General features: G+C 31.4%; 2 protein-coding genes across 8 annotated transcripts in view; one reads left to right on the top strand and one right to left on the bottom strand.

The window, feature by feature from the left end:
* LOC139489682 (coiled-coil domain-containing protein 154-like) overlaps nucleotides 1-1185 on the bottom strand; it is a 48774-nt gene extending 47589 nt beyond the window's left edge. For 4 of the 7 annotated variants that reach the window (XM_071276344.1, XM_071276345.1, XM_071276346.1 and 1 more), the window contains exon 1: nucleotides 1103-1185. In XM_071276344.1, the coding sequence (XP_071132445.1) occupies nucleotides 1103-1128 (26 nt within the window). In that variant the 5' untranslated portion in view covers nucleotides 1129-1185. The remainder of the gene's footprint in view (nucleotides 1-1102) is intronic. The other 3 variants (XM_071276343.1, XM_071276342.1, XM_071276341.1) reach the window with 3 other exon arrangements.
* A 15-nt stretch (nucleotides 1186-1200) lies between these two features.
* LOC139489683 (glutamate-rich WD repeat-containing protein 1-like) lies at nucleotides 1201-9377 on the top strand. Its single transcript, XM_071276349.1, has 6 exons — nucleotides 1201-1448; nucleotides 2962-3251; nucleotides 4453-4663; nucleotides 6105-6247; nucleotides 7011-7208; nucleotides 9052-9377. Exons 1-6 carry the CDS (start codon nucleotides 1229-1231, stop codon nucleotides 9349-9351), a joined length of 1362 nt encoding a protein of 453 aa, XP_071132450.1. The 5' UTR covers nucleotides 1201-1228; the 3' UTR covers nucleotides 9352-9377.
* Nucleotides 9378-14365: the final 4988 nt, after the last annotated feature.

Genomic DNA, 14365 nt, shown 5'->3' with positions numbered 1-14365 from the left:
TCAAACCAATCGTGTGTATTCTCTGTTACAACTAATCAACTGCGTTTGATATAAATATTTCAATGAATTAACGATGTCAAACATACGATTTCAAAACTGATAATTTATACTGCAAAAGGTTTACTTTTTATTTTTAAGGAAGGAGAAAGTTATGTCAGGCTATAATATTTATCATTAAAACAGTTTGAACTCCCGATTTCTATTATGTAATCGAAGCCTTGAATGTTGTTCTATCTAATCATGCAACGTGGTTGTAAAATCACAATTTTAAAAACAAAATACTCTGCTGGGACTGACAGAGAATTAAGTTTTGGCTGACCCAAGCAGACTAAAATATTGCCAGCCATCAGGTCCTGCACAGCAACGAGTTTTGCCGGACCTGCATAAATTCTGCCCCTTAGGTCCGACAGGTCTGACGATTAGTTGCATCTCTGTATATATACATTGTACTACCAAATAAAATCTTTTCTTTATACAAAATAATCTATATTATAATAAGTTGTGCACTTAATCACTTTACATTTGGAGAACTGTCAAAACAGTGACACTCATTATACAAAATCTTCAGAAATCATATTCCTCATAAAATTAAAACACTTCACATTTTAACCAAAACTTTTATCTGCTTATTTGCTTACCAAAGTTATATGTAGGTGCACATACATATACTGGACTGATATGTACACTTATGTTTTCCTACATACTATGTGCCTTCCAGTGGAAATAAACAAAATGCATTTTTAATGCTAATAACATGGATAGTTTTTAAATATTTATCCGGACATTTCATGACATAAGGATGCAACCAAGTGCACTTTTGCAAATGAAAATTTTAGAATATTAAAACCTGGAACTATGATCACTTATCCAAGTTAGAACAGCGACTACACTGTCTCAAGAACAGAATACACCTTTAATATCGGGTCATTTTGGCTTTGCATATATGTAAATTTGATTAATAACATCTACCTACAGTATGTGCATTCTGAAAAATGCCTGTCACATATATATACAGTGTTAGGGGCACAGAGCATATATCTTTACAGTACTAAGGGACACAGAGGGGAAATGTGCTTAAGTTTTATAAGAATATCAGTGATACCTTTCATTCCATAACTGATCGGCCATATTGTTTGTGTGTATCGAAGGCTTCAGTAATTTTGACCGCCTCTGATTGGTCGCTAAATCATTTACGACCCGGAAGTGAAATATTGAACTACACAACCACATGGTCAAAATGGGAGATAAACAACAAGATGAAACTGTTGCAACATCTGAATCCGAAGACGATGATGAGATGGAAATGTGTCAAATGGAAGGAGCTGACGAGGAAATGGAAGACGAAAACGAAGACGAAAAAGTGTATCTTCCTGGAGAGCCCCTAGAAGAGGGAGAAGAGTTAGTGTGTGATGAATCGGCATACATGATGTATCATCAGGCACAAACAGGTGCAAGATTTAATTTAAGTTTTAAAAAGTGATTGAAAATGAACATACTTATATATTCATATCAAAGTATTATGTTTTAATTGTACTGGAAAATGCTTTATAGGGTGTTTACAAGTGAGCATGACAAGTACACACAGTACAATCATTGTATGAGCTGGGTTGGTTTAGTCCAAATAATTATGATGTCTGACAAGGCTATTTTCATTTTTTTTCTGGGATGCCTTAGGCATCCCAGAAAAAATTTAAGATAGCCTTGCCAGACGTCAAAACTATTTAATAGGTTGGTTTAAATCTGTCCAAATAATGAGGCAAATAATAGACATCTTTCTAGTTTGATGCATTTCCATCAAAAACTCTAGTTTTAAATGAACATCATACATGCATGTGCGTTTAGGGGCATCGTCACATCCGTTCCCATGTTGAGCAATTGGTTAAAAGCTATATTGCACAAATTATTTGGCAAATTGTATCATCATAATTGACAATTAGCACTGCTGTCATTAGGGAATTGTGATTAAGTACCTACAATGTACCAAACAAACATCATTTCTAGTTTGTCCTGCACAATGATGATCACTAAGACGCTTGATGAATGTTAATAGTGCAGGAATACAAGCGATCCCCCTATCTGGTAAATTACACCATATAGGCGCGCATAGTTTTTTCCGGTGAAGGACAAACTCAAAAGGGGTCTATTGTGAGGTCATGTATGTCTATTTTAAAGTTTTTACTGTAATCTTTTCCTTCAAATAAAGAAGTGTAACGTGACAGTTTCCAAATTGCACCAAGAACCCAATTTTTACCCATTTTGCAAAATAGGCAGTGGTCAATCATCTACTAACAATTTGTACAGTATTATACAAATCCTTATTAATTTTTACACACTATAAAGGCTTTCTTAAAAATTGAATTTCATATTTTTATAATTTGCCATACTGCATATCTTTAAACAAAGCTAATTATACTTAACATGCTTAAAGTATACACAAAACAATCAAATAAGTTGCTCAAGTATTCAGTGAAAAAAGTACAAAAGGCAATAATTTCATGAATGTTGCAGGCGATGTTCTAAAAATGTTGATTTTTTTAAATGATCATATTGAAGTACATGTTTGTCACAGACATCCATTTCTAAAGAAAAATATATAATATTGGGTGATAAACCTTTTTTGAAGATGCAATTTTGGTGCCCTCAAATTTAACCTATCCACTTTTATGTGTGCCTTTTTAATTGTACCAGAAAATAACAGACTATAGTATAATTGAGCTTGTCTGTATGATATCCATTTATGATTCTAAAACTATGTTTTAATTTTTAAGTGTGGGAAAATCTTTAGAAAAAATTCGGTTTAAAAAATCGAAATGAAACCAACCATTGGGGAAAAGAGGCCAAAATATACATTCACATCAAGGGTGGATTTTTGTCAACCTGACCTACATGTAACTATCACAGACCACTAATCAAGATGCATGTAAACAAACTTTTAAACTCAAACAATTTATATTTTACTAGGTGCACCGTGTCTCAGCTTTGACATTATACCAGATTCTTTAGGAGACAAAAGAGAGACCTTCCCATTAACATGTTATTGTGCTTCTGGTTCTCAGTCAGAGCATGGACACTTGAATCATGTGATAGTTATGAAAATGGAAAATTTACATCGGACAACAAAAGAAAAGAAAGAATCAGATGAAAATGAAGATGAATCAGACGAGGATGAGGAGGAAGAGGACGATGAAGAAAAGAAACCAGAATTAGAAACAGCTTCGATAAAACATAGTGGTTCTGTTAATAGAATAAGGGTAGGGTATAAATCTTTATCCTAGTGCACATATATTAACTTCTTTCTTAATTAGAAAAAATAACATACATGTAAGTTTCTACTTTCATGAAGACTTTTTCACATTCATGTTGATTTGAATCCACAATATAAATCTCTAGTGCATATATACATTGATCACTTCTTTCTTAATCAGGAAAAAGAACATCAGTTTCTAATTTCTATAAAAAAAAAATCACATTCTTGACCATTTTAATCCACAATTAAATTTTTCTTCATTTACAAAATTTAATAGGATTTTTAAAAATAATTCTAAATATCAGTATTGGATGGGGTTCTTTTATTAAGGAACAAATATGGCCCTTCTTGCAAGGTTTCAATTTTAATTACAGTTAAATGGCAATCTTTACATTTTTTGGACGTGTTAAAATCAGGACTTTTTTTGAAGGAAATAGTTTTTTTTTAATTACAAATCTGCTTTTTTTCTATGACATCATAATCATGATAATCAGCCTAAATTTCAATTTTTGAACAAATTCTAAATTAGTAACAGTCTTATTTTTGCTTTATTTTTAAATTTTATGTTCTTAAACACTGTGTTGTATAACAAATAATCTATACATGTATTACTTTTATACATAATGTTTAGTTTGTTGAACCCTGTCATCATGGTCATTGCCTGTGGTCTATGTTTCCTATACTTACATGTAAATGTGGTTACCATCCAGGCATCCTCAGGATTTTGTCAAAATTAGTTGTGGCCTATTATTTGTGTACATTTCAAAGCTTTTTAAAAAAAAAATATTTGTTGTGTTTTTTCACTTTCTCACATGTTTATTTATCAACAAAACACTTGAAGTATCAGAACAAAAAAATAAAACTTTGCAAAAATTTACTGTTATTTTATATCGTGCTTTCTATATATGGTATAAAGTAAATGTCTAAGTAATGCTAAAATTGTTTTAAAGCTATTGGTTATGTGAATTTCTCCTATTCTGTAAGATTATGCTAAAATAAAAACCCACAATTCTTTGACTCAGAGAACTGAAAGATAGAATAAACTAAACTGTCTGTGTTATCTCCCTTTATGGAGTAAATACATGTTTTATGTTTTTGTTTCAGTATTTTATATATGATACCTGGTGAGTGATACTGTCTCATCAATGCTTTAAGGAAAATTATTTATCAGTTATACATTAAAAGATATTTTTCTTGGATTATAGGTAACAACAATTGGTCAAAAGAGTATAGCAGCTACTTGGTCAGAGAATGGTAAAGTGTATATCTGGGATTTGACCCGGCCACTTCATGCTGTTAATGACTCTAATATCATGTCAGTTTACATACGAAATGAAGAATCTCCAGCTCCTATATATACATTCAAGGGCCATCAGGTCGAGGGATTTGCTGTTGATTGGTCCCCTCTTATGGAAGGTAAGTAGATATAAGATTATGTGGTATGAGTGCCAATAAGACAACTCTTCATACAAGTCACAATTTGTAAATGTAAACCATTATAGGTCAAAGTACAGTCTTACACACCAAGCCTTAGCTCACACCGAACAACAAGCTACTGTGAAAGTACTTTAATTCGTGGGTATCAATTTTCGTGGTTTGAGCAACATTTACATGTTCGTGGGTTTTGAAATTCGTGGATTTAAGTTTTCGTAAAAAAATAAAAATTGTAAAATTGAAGCCATTAGAAACGAAGGTTACAATTTTCTAGATTGAAGGAAATTGAAAAGTAAACATTGACCCGTGCGTAGTTATCACACTTATTAACTAATATAGAGTGATCAACAGATTAAAGACCATCAAAGGTGTTAATAAGGCCATAAACATGTCACCTAAAGAAAACAGTTACATAAATAAATGCTATAAACATATCTGGAATTGTAAAATAATTCTTATCAAAATGAAGCCCAGCATGAAGTTATTATTTCACATACGTACGAGAATTATGAGGATATAAAATGAACACTTTATCATAGAATATCAATAACCAAACTTTTTTTATGATAATTAAAAGATCAAAAGTAGGACAGATCAAGTTTTTAAAGATTTAATGGGTATAACCCTACCTGCAGTTGCAGTTTATAGTGCATTTGCTCTGTGACTACTATTGAAGTATTCTCAGTTTGGCGATATTCAATATATTTTCTAGATCATATCAGTAGTCAAACCTACATGGGTATCTTTCCAAGTCTTGATTTCGACAACAGTTGTTTTATTCCGTTGGACACTTAAATTCGTGGATAAAGTTATTCACGAAAACCACAGAAATTTATACCGCACGAACAAAAGTACTTTCACAGTATAAAGGCCCCAAAAAAGTAATAAAACCCTTCAAACAGGAAAACCAACGGTCCAATCTATATGAATAAATATTCATCCAAAGAAGGAAACAAGAAAGATACCCTAGCCTATATAGGCTGTAGTCAAAGCAGAATTTGAATTATTTAATGTTTTACAGTTTCAATAATTTAATAAAAAACATTAAAGCTTTTGTATAAAATAAAATAATTATACATACATCTAAACCATAGTCAATTTTTATAGAGTTATTTTTGAAACATAACAACTGCAGACCTAATGCAAAACATGGTTGAGTTACCACAATATTCAGTTATGTAACTCCTTCAATTAGCCCTAGATATAAAGAGGAACTGTTCATTTTGATATTACATTTGTGATCAATTAACAAATTAGTGAATATTATTTTTTATTTATCTGAATTTTTCTAATTGTAGTGTAAACTGAATCACAAAAAATATCTTTTCTAACTGTAATGATATGTATACTAAATCACAAAATATGCTAAGCTATAATTAATGGACATTTGATAATTTTTTTATTTAATTGTACATACTTATAGGAAGACTACTTACTGGTGATTGTAAAAAGAACATTCATTTGTGGACCCCAAAGGAAGGAGGAGCTTGGCATGTAGACCAGAGACCTTACAGTGGACACACCTCTTCGGTTGAAGATATACAGTGGTCTCCTAATGAAAATAATGTAAATATTTACATGTATTTTATCTTTAGTTAAAAGTGTCATTTCTTACAATGGCCAGAAGATGACACACCAAATTAGGTCGTAAGCTAAAACAAATGACTTTTTGAAGTCATTATCATTATAGTGTAGTGTAGTTATAAGTCATTATAGTGTATTGTAGTTATAAGTCATTATAGTGTAGTGTATTTATAAGAATGTTGAATTTAAAAAACCTGAAAATGGGGCTTGCTGAGTGTTTTTTCTTATACATGTATTGAATTGTCAAAAGTGGAGAAATATTTTATTGCATGATATTTAATGTTTCAAAATCTGTTTCTCTTATGAATTTTAGATAATTTTGTAACCAACCTGGTTGGGCGCTCGATACAATTTAAAATGTGGGTTAAAGTTAAAACACAATGGAGATGATTCTCAAAGAGATAACTTTAATAAATATAGTGAGGCAATAAATATCAACAATAGAATAAATTATTCCAATGAAATGAATATCACATTATAACAATAACAATAAATACATTTGTATAAATATTATTTGGTGCATATCGTAATTTGGAAATTTTTTATTTTTATTGTGATGTCACATTAGGAAATTTAGATGAAAACAAATAGATTTGTTGTCATTATAAAGAAATGAAATCAAACAAACCACATGCAGATAAAATAAAAATAAATCTTAGAATAAGAGGACATTTTTAAACTGATTTCAAGCAACAGTAAGACATGATTAGATATGATGGTATATCCCTTACATGTTTATTTATAGGTTTTTGCCTCCTGTTCTGTAGACAGATCAATCAGAATATGGGATGCGAGAGCTGCTCCTAATAAGGCATGTATGCTGACAGCTGAAGAAGCTCATGACAGGGATGTAAATGTTCTACACTGGAATAGGAACGAACCATTCATAGCTTCAGGGGGTGATGATGGTGTTATTAAAGTCTGGGACCTGAGACAGTTTCAGGTAATATCAGTGGTTATCAAGGTCTTCTAAAATTCACTAGTTATTTGTTCCAGGAAAAAATGGAACATTTACAGGACTGAATAATCTTTACTAGACACACAAAAAAAATAATCTTTAAATATATATATATATATATATATGAAATTATTTTAAAATATCACATTCTGAAATTAATGCAGTTTCTTGTATATTCTTTTTCATTGTTTGAATTTTTGAGATTAAAAATGTCAAGGATTACTACAAAAAAATAATCCAGATAAAAAATAAATCATGGTGCATGTTTGTACAATTGAAAAGAAGGATTTGCCAACTAAAGAGTAAAATATCTCCCTTGACCAAATTGTCAGTGTAAATTATCTCCCCTGACCAATTATTGACAGAGAAAATTATCTCCCTTGATCAAATTGTTGGCAAACATGCATGTGAAAATTTTGAAAAAAAACCCAAACATTGTCAGTCTGATTCTATATATTACCATAGACTTGATAATACAAGAAAATTTCTTGTGTATCCTATTCCTTGGTTTGAATGAACCTCAAAACTACAAAAATTTGTTTCTTAACAAAAAAAAAATGTGTACCTTGAAAAGAGAAAAACTCATGAAAATATAATAAGTACTTAGCAAGTGCATGATACAATTACCAATTGTTCAAGGGCTGTATAGCCAGTCAAGGTCGTTAAAAACTTCCATTTGTTGATGATACAATTAAAAAGTGGGGACTCTGTAAAAGGTTTATATTAATCCAGTGGTCAGGAGGATAGGATATGCTTTAATGTTGTTAGATTAAGGGGGCTCGCGGGTCTAAATCATTTTTTTTAATTTAAAATAAGATTTCTCTATTTTTCTATAAATGAACTTTATCTTATACTTAATAGAAAAATGAAATAAAAAAATGGGGTCACTGTTCATTTATGCTCATAATCTGCCTTCGAAAGAAGCATACATTTTTGTTTATGTCCTTTTTTTCTGTTGAACTGATAGGAGAAATAGCAGTAATATCGAAATAAAAAAAGAACTAAATTACAGAAATTGCTTAAATTTTACAATTATTTAGTTTATGTACAGCTTATTTGAAAACAACAATAAAAAATATAGGTCAATATAAGATATTTAAATTCTAATGCCAAAAATGGCATTTTTGCACCAAAGGGCGAAAGGGAGATAATTTGGAGCTTTTTCATTTAAAAGTCACCTGGGGCCAACATAAATTGATTTTTTGGAATGATTTTGTACCATATGATAAAGTAACAACTACTAAAGTTAATGAATAAAATTTATAATGAAAAAATAATGTTTAAAGAATCTTATACCTGCGAGCCTCCTTAAGTTTAATTACCGGTAGTATTATTCGCTTACAGCTATACTTATTTATGTGAAATTGTGGATACAATATGTTTACAGGGGAATGAACAAATTAACAAACTAATGAACACCATGATCAGAAGATGCCATTAATATTAAAAAAACAGATCTGAGAGATGTGCTATTTATTTATAAACAAGGATACTGAATTTTTTTATCTTCATGGTTACATTTTATACCCAAAAAAAAATCAAATCAAATACAAACTTTTCTCACAGAGAGATAAGTTGCCTTCTGAAATTAGAACAGCATTCTTAAATCACACTTCTGCCACTATAAACATATTTACACTTTTGGGTATTCAGATGTATTTTGTCCAAGAATGATCCTAGATCTGTCTCTAAATAACCTTCTGGCATCATGGTACAATCACTATATAATTATATCTGCTAGTTTACCAAAATTTACCGCTATTCATACCTTAATTATAATTATTATGCGTAAAATAAAATGTAAGTGATTCTTTTTTTCTGTTTGCAGAAGGGTAAAGCAGCAGCATCATTTAAACATCACACAGCACCTATAACGTCTATAGAATGGAATCCTTATGATAGTTCTGTGTTTGCTGCATCTGGTTCCGATAACCAAATAACAATATGGGATTTGTCAGTAGAAAAAGACACTGAAGGTGAAGGGGAACCAGATGTTCCTCCACAGTTATTATTTATTCACCAAGGACAGACAGACATTAAAGAATTACACTGGCACAAACAATTACCTGGTGTTATTGTTAGTACGGCACATAGTGGTTTCAATATCTTTAGGACGATAAGTGTGTGATCATTAAATAATTTCAATGTGATAAAGTAGTCTATTATTATATGCCTTGATCATTTAAAATATGAAATAAAATATATTAATGTTCATTTTCAAGCTCATACACTAATATTTATAACAGATAAAGTGTATGGTGTGGATGTACTTGAGACAATCCAATGAATAATAATGAAATCAGCAATCTAGTGCCTATATTTTGTATTGATGGATCTAATTGGATATTGACAATAGTTCAGAAGAAGAAAAATCTAAATGCATAATGCATTGTAACTGCTTGACCCACTTCGACTGTCTGTCCATCCTAAAGAAATCTTTTGTTTCAAATTTATCAGCTTCTATGATAATATTTGGTCTGCAGCTTTATAATGTTGAGTTGTAACAAGCAATTTTTTGATCTGCCAATTATCCACTTCTTTCTTACCAATAGTTTTAAATTTTACATCTCTCATTGTACAAGTAAAATTTTGTCAAAGATTTCTCTGCTGTTGTTCATTGGAATGACTTCATATTTGATCTGCAGTTTAATAATGTTAAGTTGTAGCAAACTAGCAATATTAACATCTGCCATATATCCACTTCCTGTTTGCTAATATTTTGAAATTTATAAACACTAACTTTTTGTCAAAAGATTTATAGCTACTATTGACGTGAAGGTTTTTATAATTGGCATTTATGTTGAGTTGTAGTGACTAAGCAACTTTTACAACTAAGGTATAGTGACTTTCAGTTTCCATTCTCATTTTTTTTTCTTATTCATTCATCATGGCTGTAATGTGTTTCAATTCGAAATTGACATATTTGACCTAGATATTACAACCGTTCATGCTGGCTGTTTCAAACACATCCCTCTGAAAAATCACAATGGTAGTCGTTTGCTTTTTTACTAACAGAAAAGGGAGGTTCATGGAAGAGCCTACACAAACTCTCTTTACTTATACACATCAGACATTAAAATTACCTTAGATGTCCTAATCAGAAACAAAATAATTGATGCAAGTTATACTTTATTGTAGTCCTAATCAGAATCAAAATAATTAATGCAAGTTAAACTTTATTGTAGTTTTAACATTGGTAGGCATTTTATTCGTGTGATGTTACCCCTCCTTAATGCTAATCACTAATATAATGCCTACCCATGTTAAAATTACAGTAAAGTATAGCTTGCATCAATTACTTCTCAAGTCTGTGAAATGATGGTTTTACTATTAGTATCACTTAAACTTAAAATGAAAATGAGGTCAAGGTGAGATTAACCATGCCAGATAGACATATGCAGCACTACCATTCCATACACAAACTATAGTTGACCTATTGCTTATAATATTTGATTAACTGTTGCTAATAAATAGGAAATGTGTCAATGTCATTGGAGTGTTTACTCAATGAGACACAGGTGATGCTCTCACTTGCATATAATGTTATAAAGGACATAACCCAAGAAAGGTGGCACTCCAAATTCAAACTGGATCTGTGTTTTGTCAAATTGTGGTATTAAATAATAATAGTGTATTAGTTTCATAACATTTCATTGAGGCAAACTTAATGCCCCCTCTGCTAAGAAGATTAAACATGGACTAATTAACTATATAAATGAGTTCACAGCTATATGAACTTGCTGGACAGACATGTACACCTTACACTTATTCCATACACTAAATCACCTATTACTTAATTCACTGATTAACTGACAATACCATGATTAAAATATGTCATTAACCAAATAACCATGAAAATGAGGTTAAGGTCACATGAAACATGCCAGACTAACATGTACACCTTACAATCTATCCATACACCAAAACCTATACATTTTCCAATGAACCATGAAATTGAGATCAAGGTTAGATGGAATATGCCTGTCAGATACATACATCTTAACATCATTCCATACACCAAATGTAGCTGACTGACTGCTTTTACTATGAGATAGGGACTTGCCCATGTCACTTTCATCTTAATCACTGATCAATGAAATTAGGTTGAGGTCATGTGAACTATAATAGACACAAAAGTAGATGTTGCTAAAAAAAATATTTTCCAGCATTTGCTGAACCATGTAAATGAGGTCAAGGACAATAGACCAATGACAGACAAAAATTTAATATATACAGTATTTGAATACACAGTATAAGGTATAAAGGTCTTCTACCTTCTGAAATGTAAATAGCTAATACAAATGCCCTACTGTAATCCAGATGTATTGCACTAGGTGACGTTCATAGCAAACAAGACCAAATGCTCCGCAGGGTGCAGCTTTATACGACCGCAGAGATTGAACCCTGAACGGTTGGGGCAAGTATGGACACAACATTCAAGCTGGATTCAGCTCTAAATTTGGATTGTGATTAAATAGTTGACACAAAATGAATTTGGTCTAATGAACTTAAAATTTTTGTTTTGCCTTTGAGCAATTCACCATGCTGTTGAATATCAATCCTCTCAAAAAAATGTTTGAAGAAATTTTCTTTTTATTTATGAAATCTGAAATGAGAAAAATTGACCCCCCCCCCCAATTTTTTTTTCTCACATCCCCCTTTCCCTTATTCCAAAACTGATCTCAATTCAAATTTCTAATGGAGTTTGCAACAATAACTACTCATTTAAATACATCATAAAATATTAAAATGTAAAAAAAGTGCTTGTTATCACTGAATGGTAGAGTGTTTTAATTTATCAGTTGGTAGTAAAAGTGAATATACATTGTATATTGTATAAAACAATGATTTAAGTTGATTCAACTACTATTCTGGACAAAGAAAGATAACTCCAATTGAAAATTTCTTGTTATTGCGCAATATTGTGCAATTAAATATTTCTTGCTATTGCGCAATACTGTGCAATTGAAGATTTCTTGCTATTGCTGAATACTGTGCAATTGAAAATACTTGCTATTGCACAATACTGTGCAATTAAAGATTTCTTGCTATTGCGCAATACTGTGCAATTGAAGATTTCTTGCTATTGCTGAATACTGTGCAATTGAAAATTTCTTGCTATTGCACAATACTTAATATAATAATTTTGGATCCTGATTTGGACCAAATTGAAAACTGGGCCCATAATCAACAAGAGGCTGTCACAACCACAGCAAACCGGATTTATTCACATTTATTTGTGTCCTGGCAATATCACAAGAACCATTACTGATGAATAGTGAAAGTGAAAATCGTCACTATCAAATTTGACCTCCATTTTGTCATCAGTATCAACATATTAAAATTTGAAAAGCTTAGATTGAATGGTTCATGAATAAATGCAACAACGTGAATGAAAACGCCATTTTATGATCTTTCAAGAACCATAACTCCTGAACGGTAAAAGTCAAAATCGTCATTATTGAACTTGACCTCTATTTTGTCATCAGTAACAACATATTAAAATTTCAAAAGCTTTGGTTGAATGGTTCATGAGAAAATACATGGACACGATGGGAAACACCATTTTTCAATCTTTCAAGAACCATAACTACTGAACGGTAAAAGTCATTATTGAACTTGACCTTCGTATAGTTGTCAGTAATAACATATTAAAATTTTAAAAGCTTTGGTTGAACGGTTCATGAGTTAATGCACGGACAACATTTGATTGCCGCACGCCCGCCCGCCGGACAGTCTGACCGCCTGGCCGCCCGCCGTACATCCCCAAATCAATAACCAACATTTTTGTCACAAAAATCCGGTTAAAAATCTAAGTACTGTGGATTCATTATTATTCGTTGGATACCAATTTTCGTGGGAACAGGTGAACCACGAATTTAAATGTTCGACGAATAACAAATTTTCTACCAGGTTGTATGCACACTTTGGCAAAACCACGAAATTACATCTCCACGAATAGGCAAGTTTTCTGCAATCCACGAAAATTGGTACCCACGAAAATAAATGAATCCACAGTACATGTTTAAATTCAGCATATATATCAAAGAAGCCCAAGAATTCAATTTTTATTAAAATCAAACTTTGTTTAATTTTGGACCCTTTGGACTTTAATGTAGACCAATTTGAAAACGGGACCAAAAATTAAGAATCTACATACTCAGTTAGATTTGGCATATCAAAGAACCCCATTTATTCAATTTTTGATGAAATCAAACAAAGTTTAATTTTGGACCCCGATTTTGACAAACTTGAAAACTGGGCCAATAATCAAAAATCTAAGTTCATTTTTAGATTCAGCATATCAATGAAACCCAAAGATTCAATTTTTGTTAAAATAGAACTAAGTTTAATTTTGGACCCTTTGGACCTTAATGTAGACCAATTTGAAAACGGGACCAAAAATTAGGAATCTACATACACAGTTAGATTTGGCATATCAAAGAACCCCATTTATTCAATTTTTGATGAAATCAAACAAAGTTTAATTTTGGACCCCGATTTGGACCAACTTGAAAACTGGGCCAAAAATCAAAAATTTAAGTACATTTTTAAATTCGGCATATTAAAGAACACCAATTATTCAATTTTTGATGAAATCAAACAAAGTTTAATTTTGGACACTTTGGGCACCTTATTCCTAAACTGTTGGGACCAAAACTCCCAAAATCAATCCCAACCTTCCTTTTATGGTCATAAACCTTGTGTTTAAATGTCATAGATTTCTATTTACTTATACTAAAGTTACGGTGCGAAAACCAAGAAAAATGCTTATTTGGGCCTCTTTTTGGCCCCTTATTCCTAAACTGTTCAGACCTCAACTCTCAAAATCAATCCCAACCTTCCTTTTGTGATCATAAACCTTGTGTTTAAATTTCATTGATTTCTATATACTTATAATAAAGTTATTGTGCGAAAAACCAAGAAATTATGCTTATTTGGGCCCTCTTTTGGCCCCTAATTCCTAAACTGTTGGAACCAATACTCCCAAAATCAATCCCAACCTTCATTTTGTGGTTATAAACCTTGTGTCAAAATTTCATAGATTTCTATTTACTTAAACTAAAGTTATAGTGCGAAAACCAAGAAAATTCTTATTTGGGCCCTTTTTGGCCCCTAATTCCTAAAATGTTGGGACCAAA

This window comes from Mytilus edulis, chromosome 9, assembly GCF_963676685.1.
Source record: "Mytilus edulis chromosome 9, xbMytEdul2.2, whole genome shotgun sequence".
Lineage (NCBI taxonomy): Eukaryota > Metazoa > Mollusca > Bivalvia > Mytilida > Mytilidae > Mytilus > Mytilus edulis.
This window is presented reverse-complemented; position numbering and strand designations above follow the sequence as displayed.

What these genes read in the sequence shown, in the direction of transcription:
- LOC139489683 (XM_071276349.1), top strand. Translation starts at nt 1,229, where the DNA reads ATGGTCAAAATGGGAGATAAACAACAAGATGAAACTGTTGCAACATCT. An exon ending in GGTCTCCTAATGAAAATAAT is followed by an intron (nt 6,248 to 7,010) that starts GTAAATATTTAC and finishes GTTTATTTATAG; the next exon opens with GTTTTTGCCTCCTGTTCTGT. An exon ending in GGGACCTGAGACAGTTTCAG is followed by an intron (nt 7,209 to 9,051) that starts GTAATATCAGTG and finishes TTCTGTTTGCAG; the next exon opens with AAGGGTAAAGCAGCAGCATC.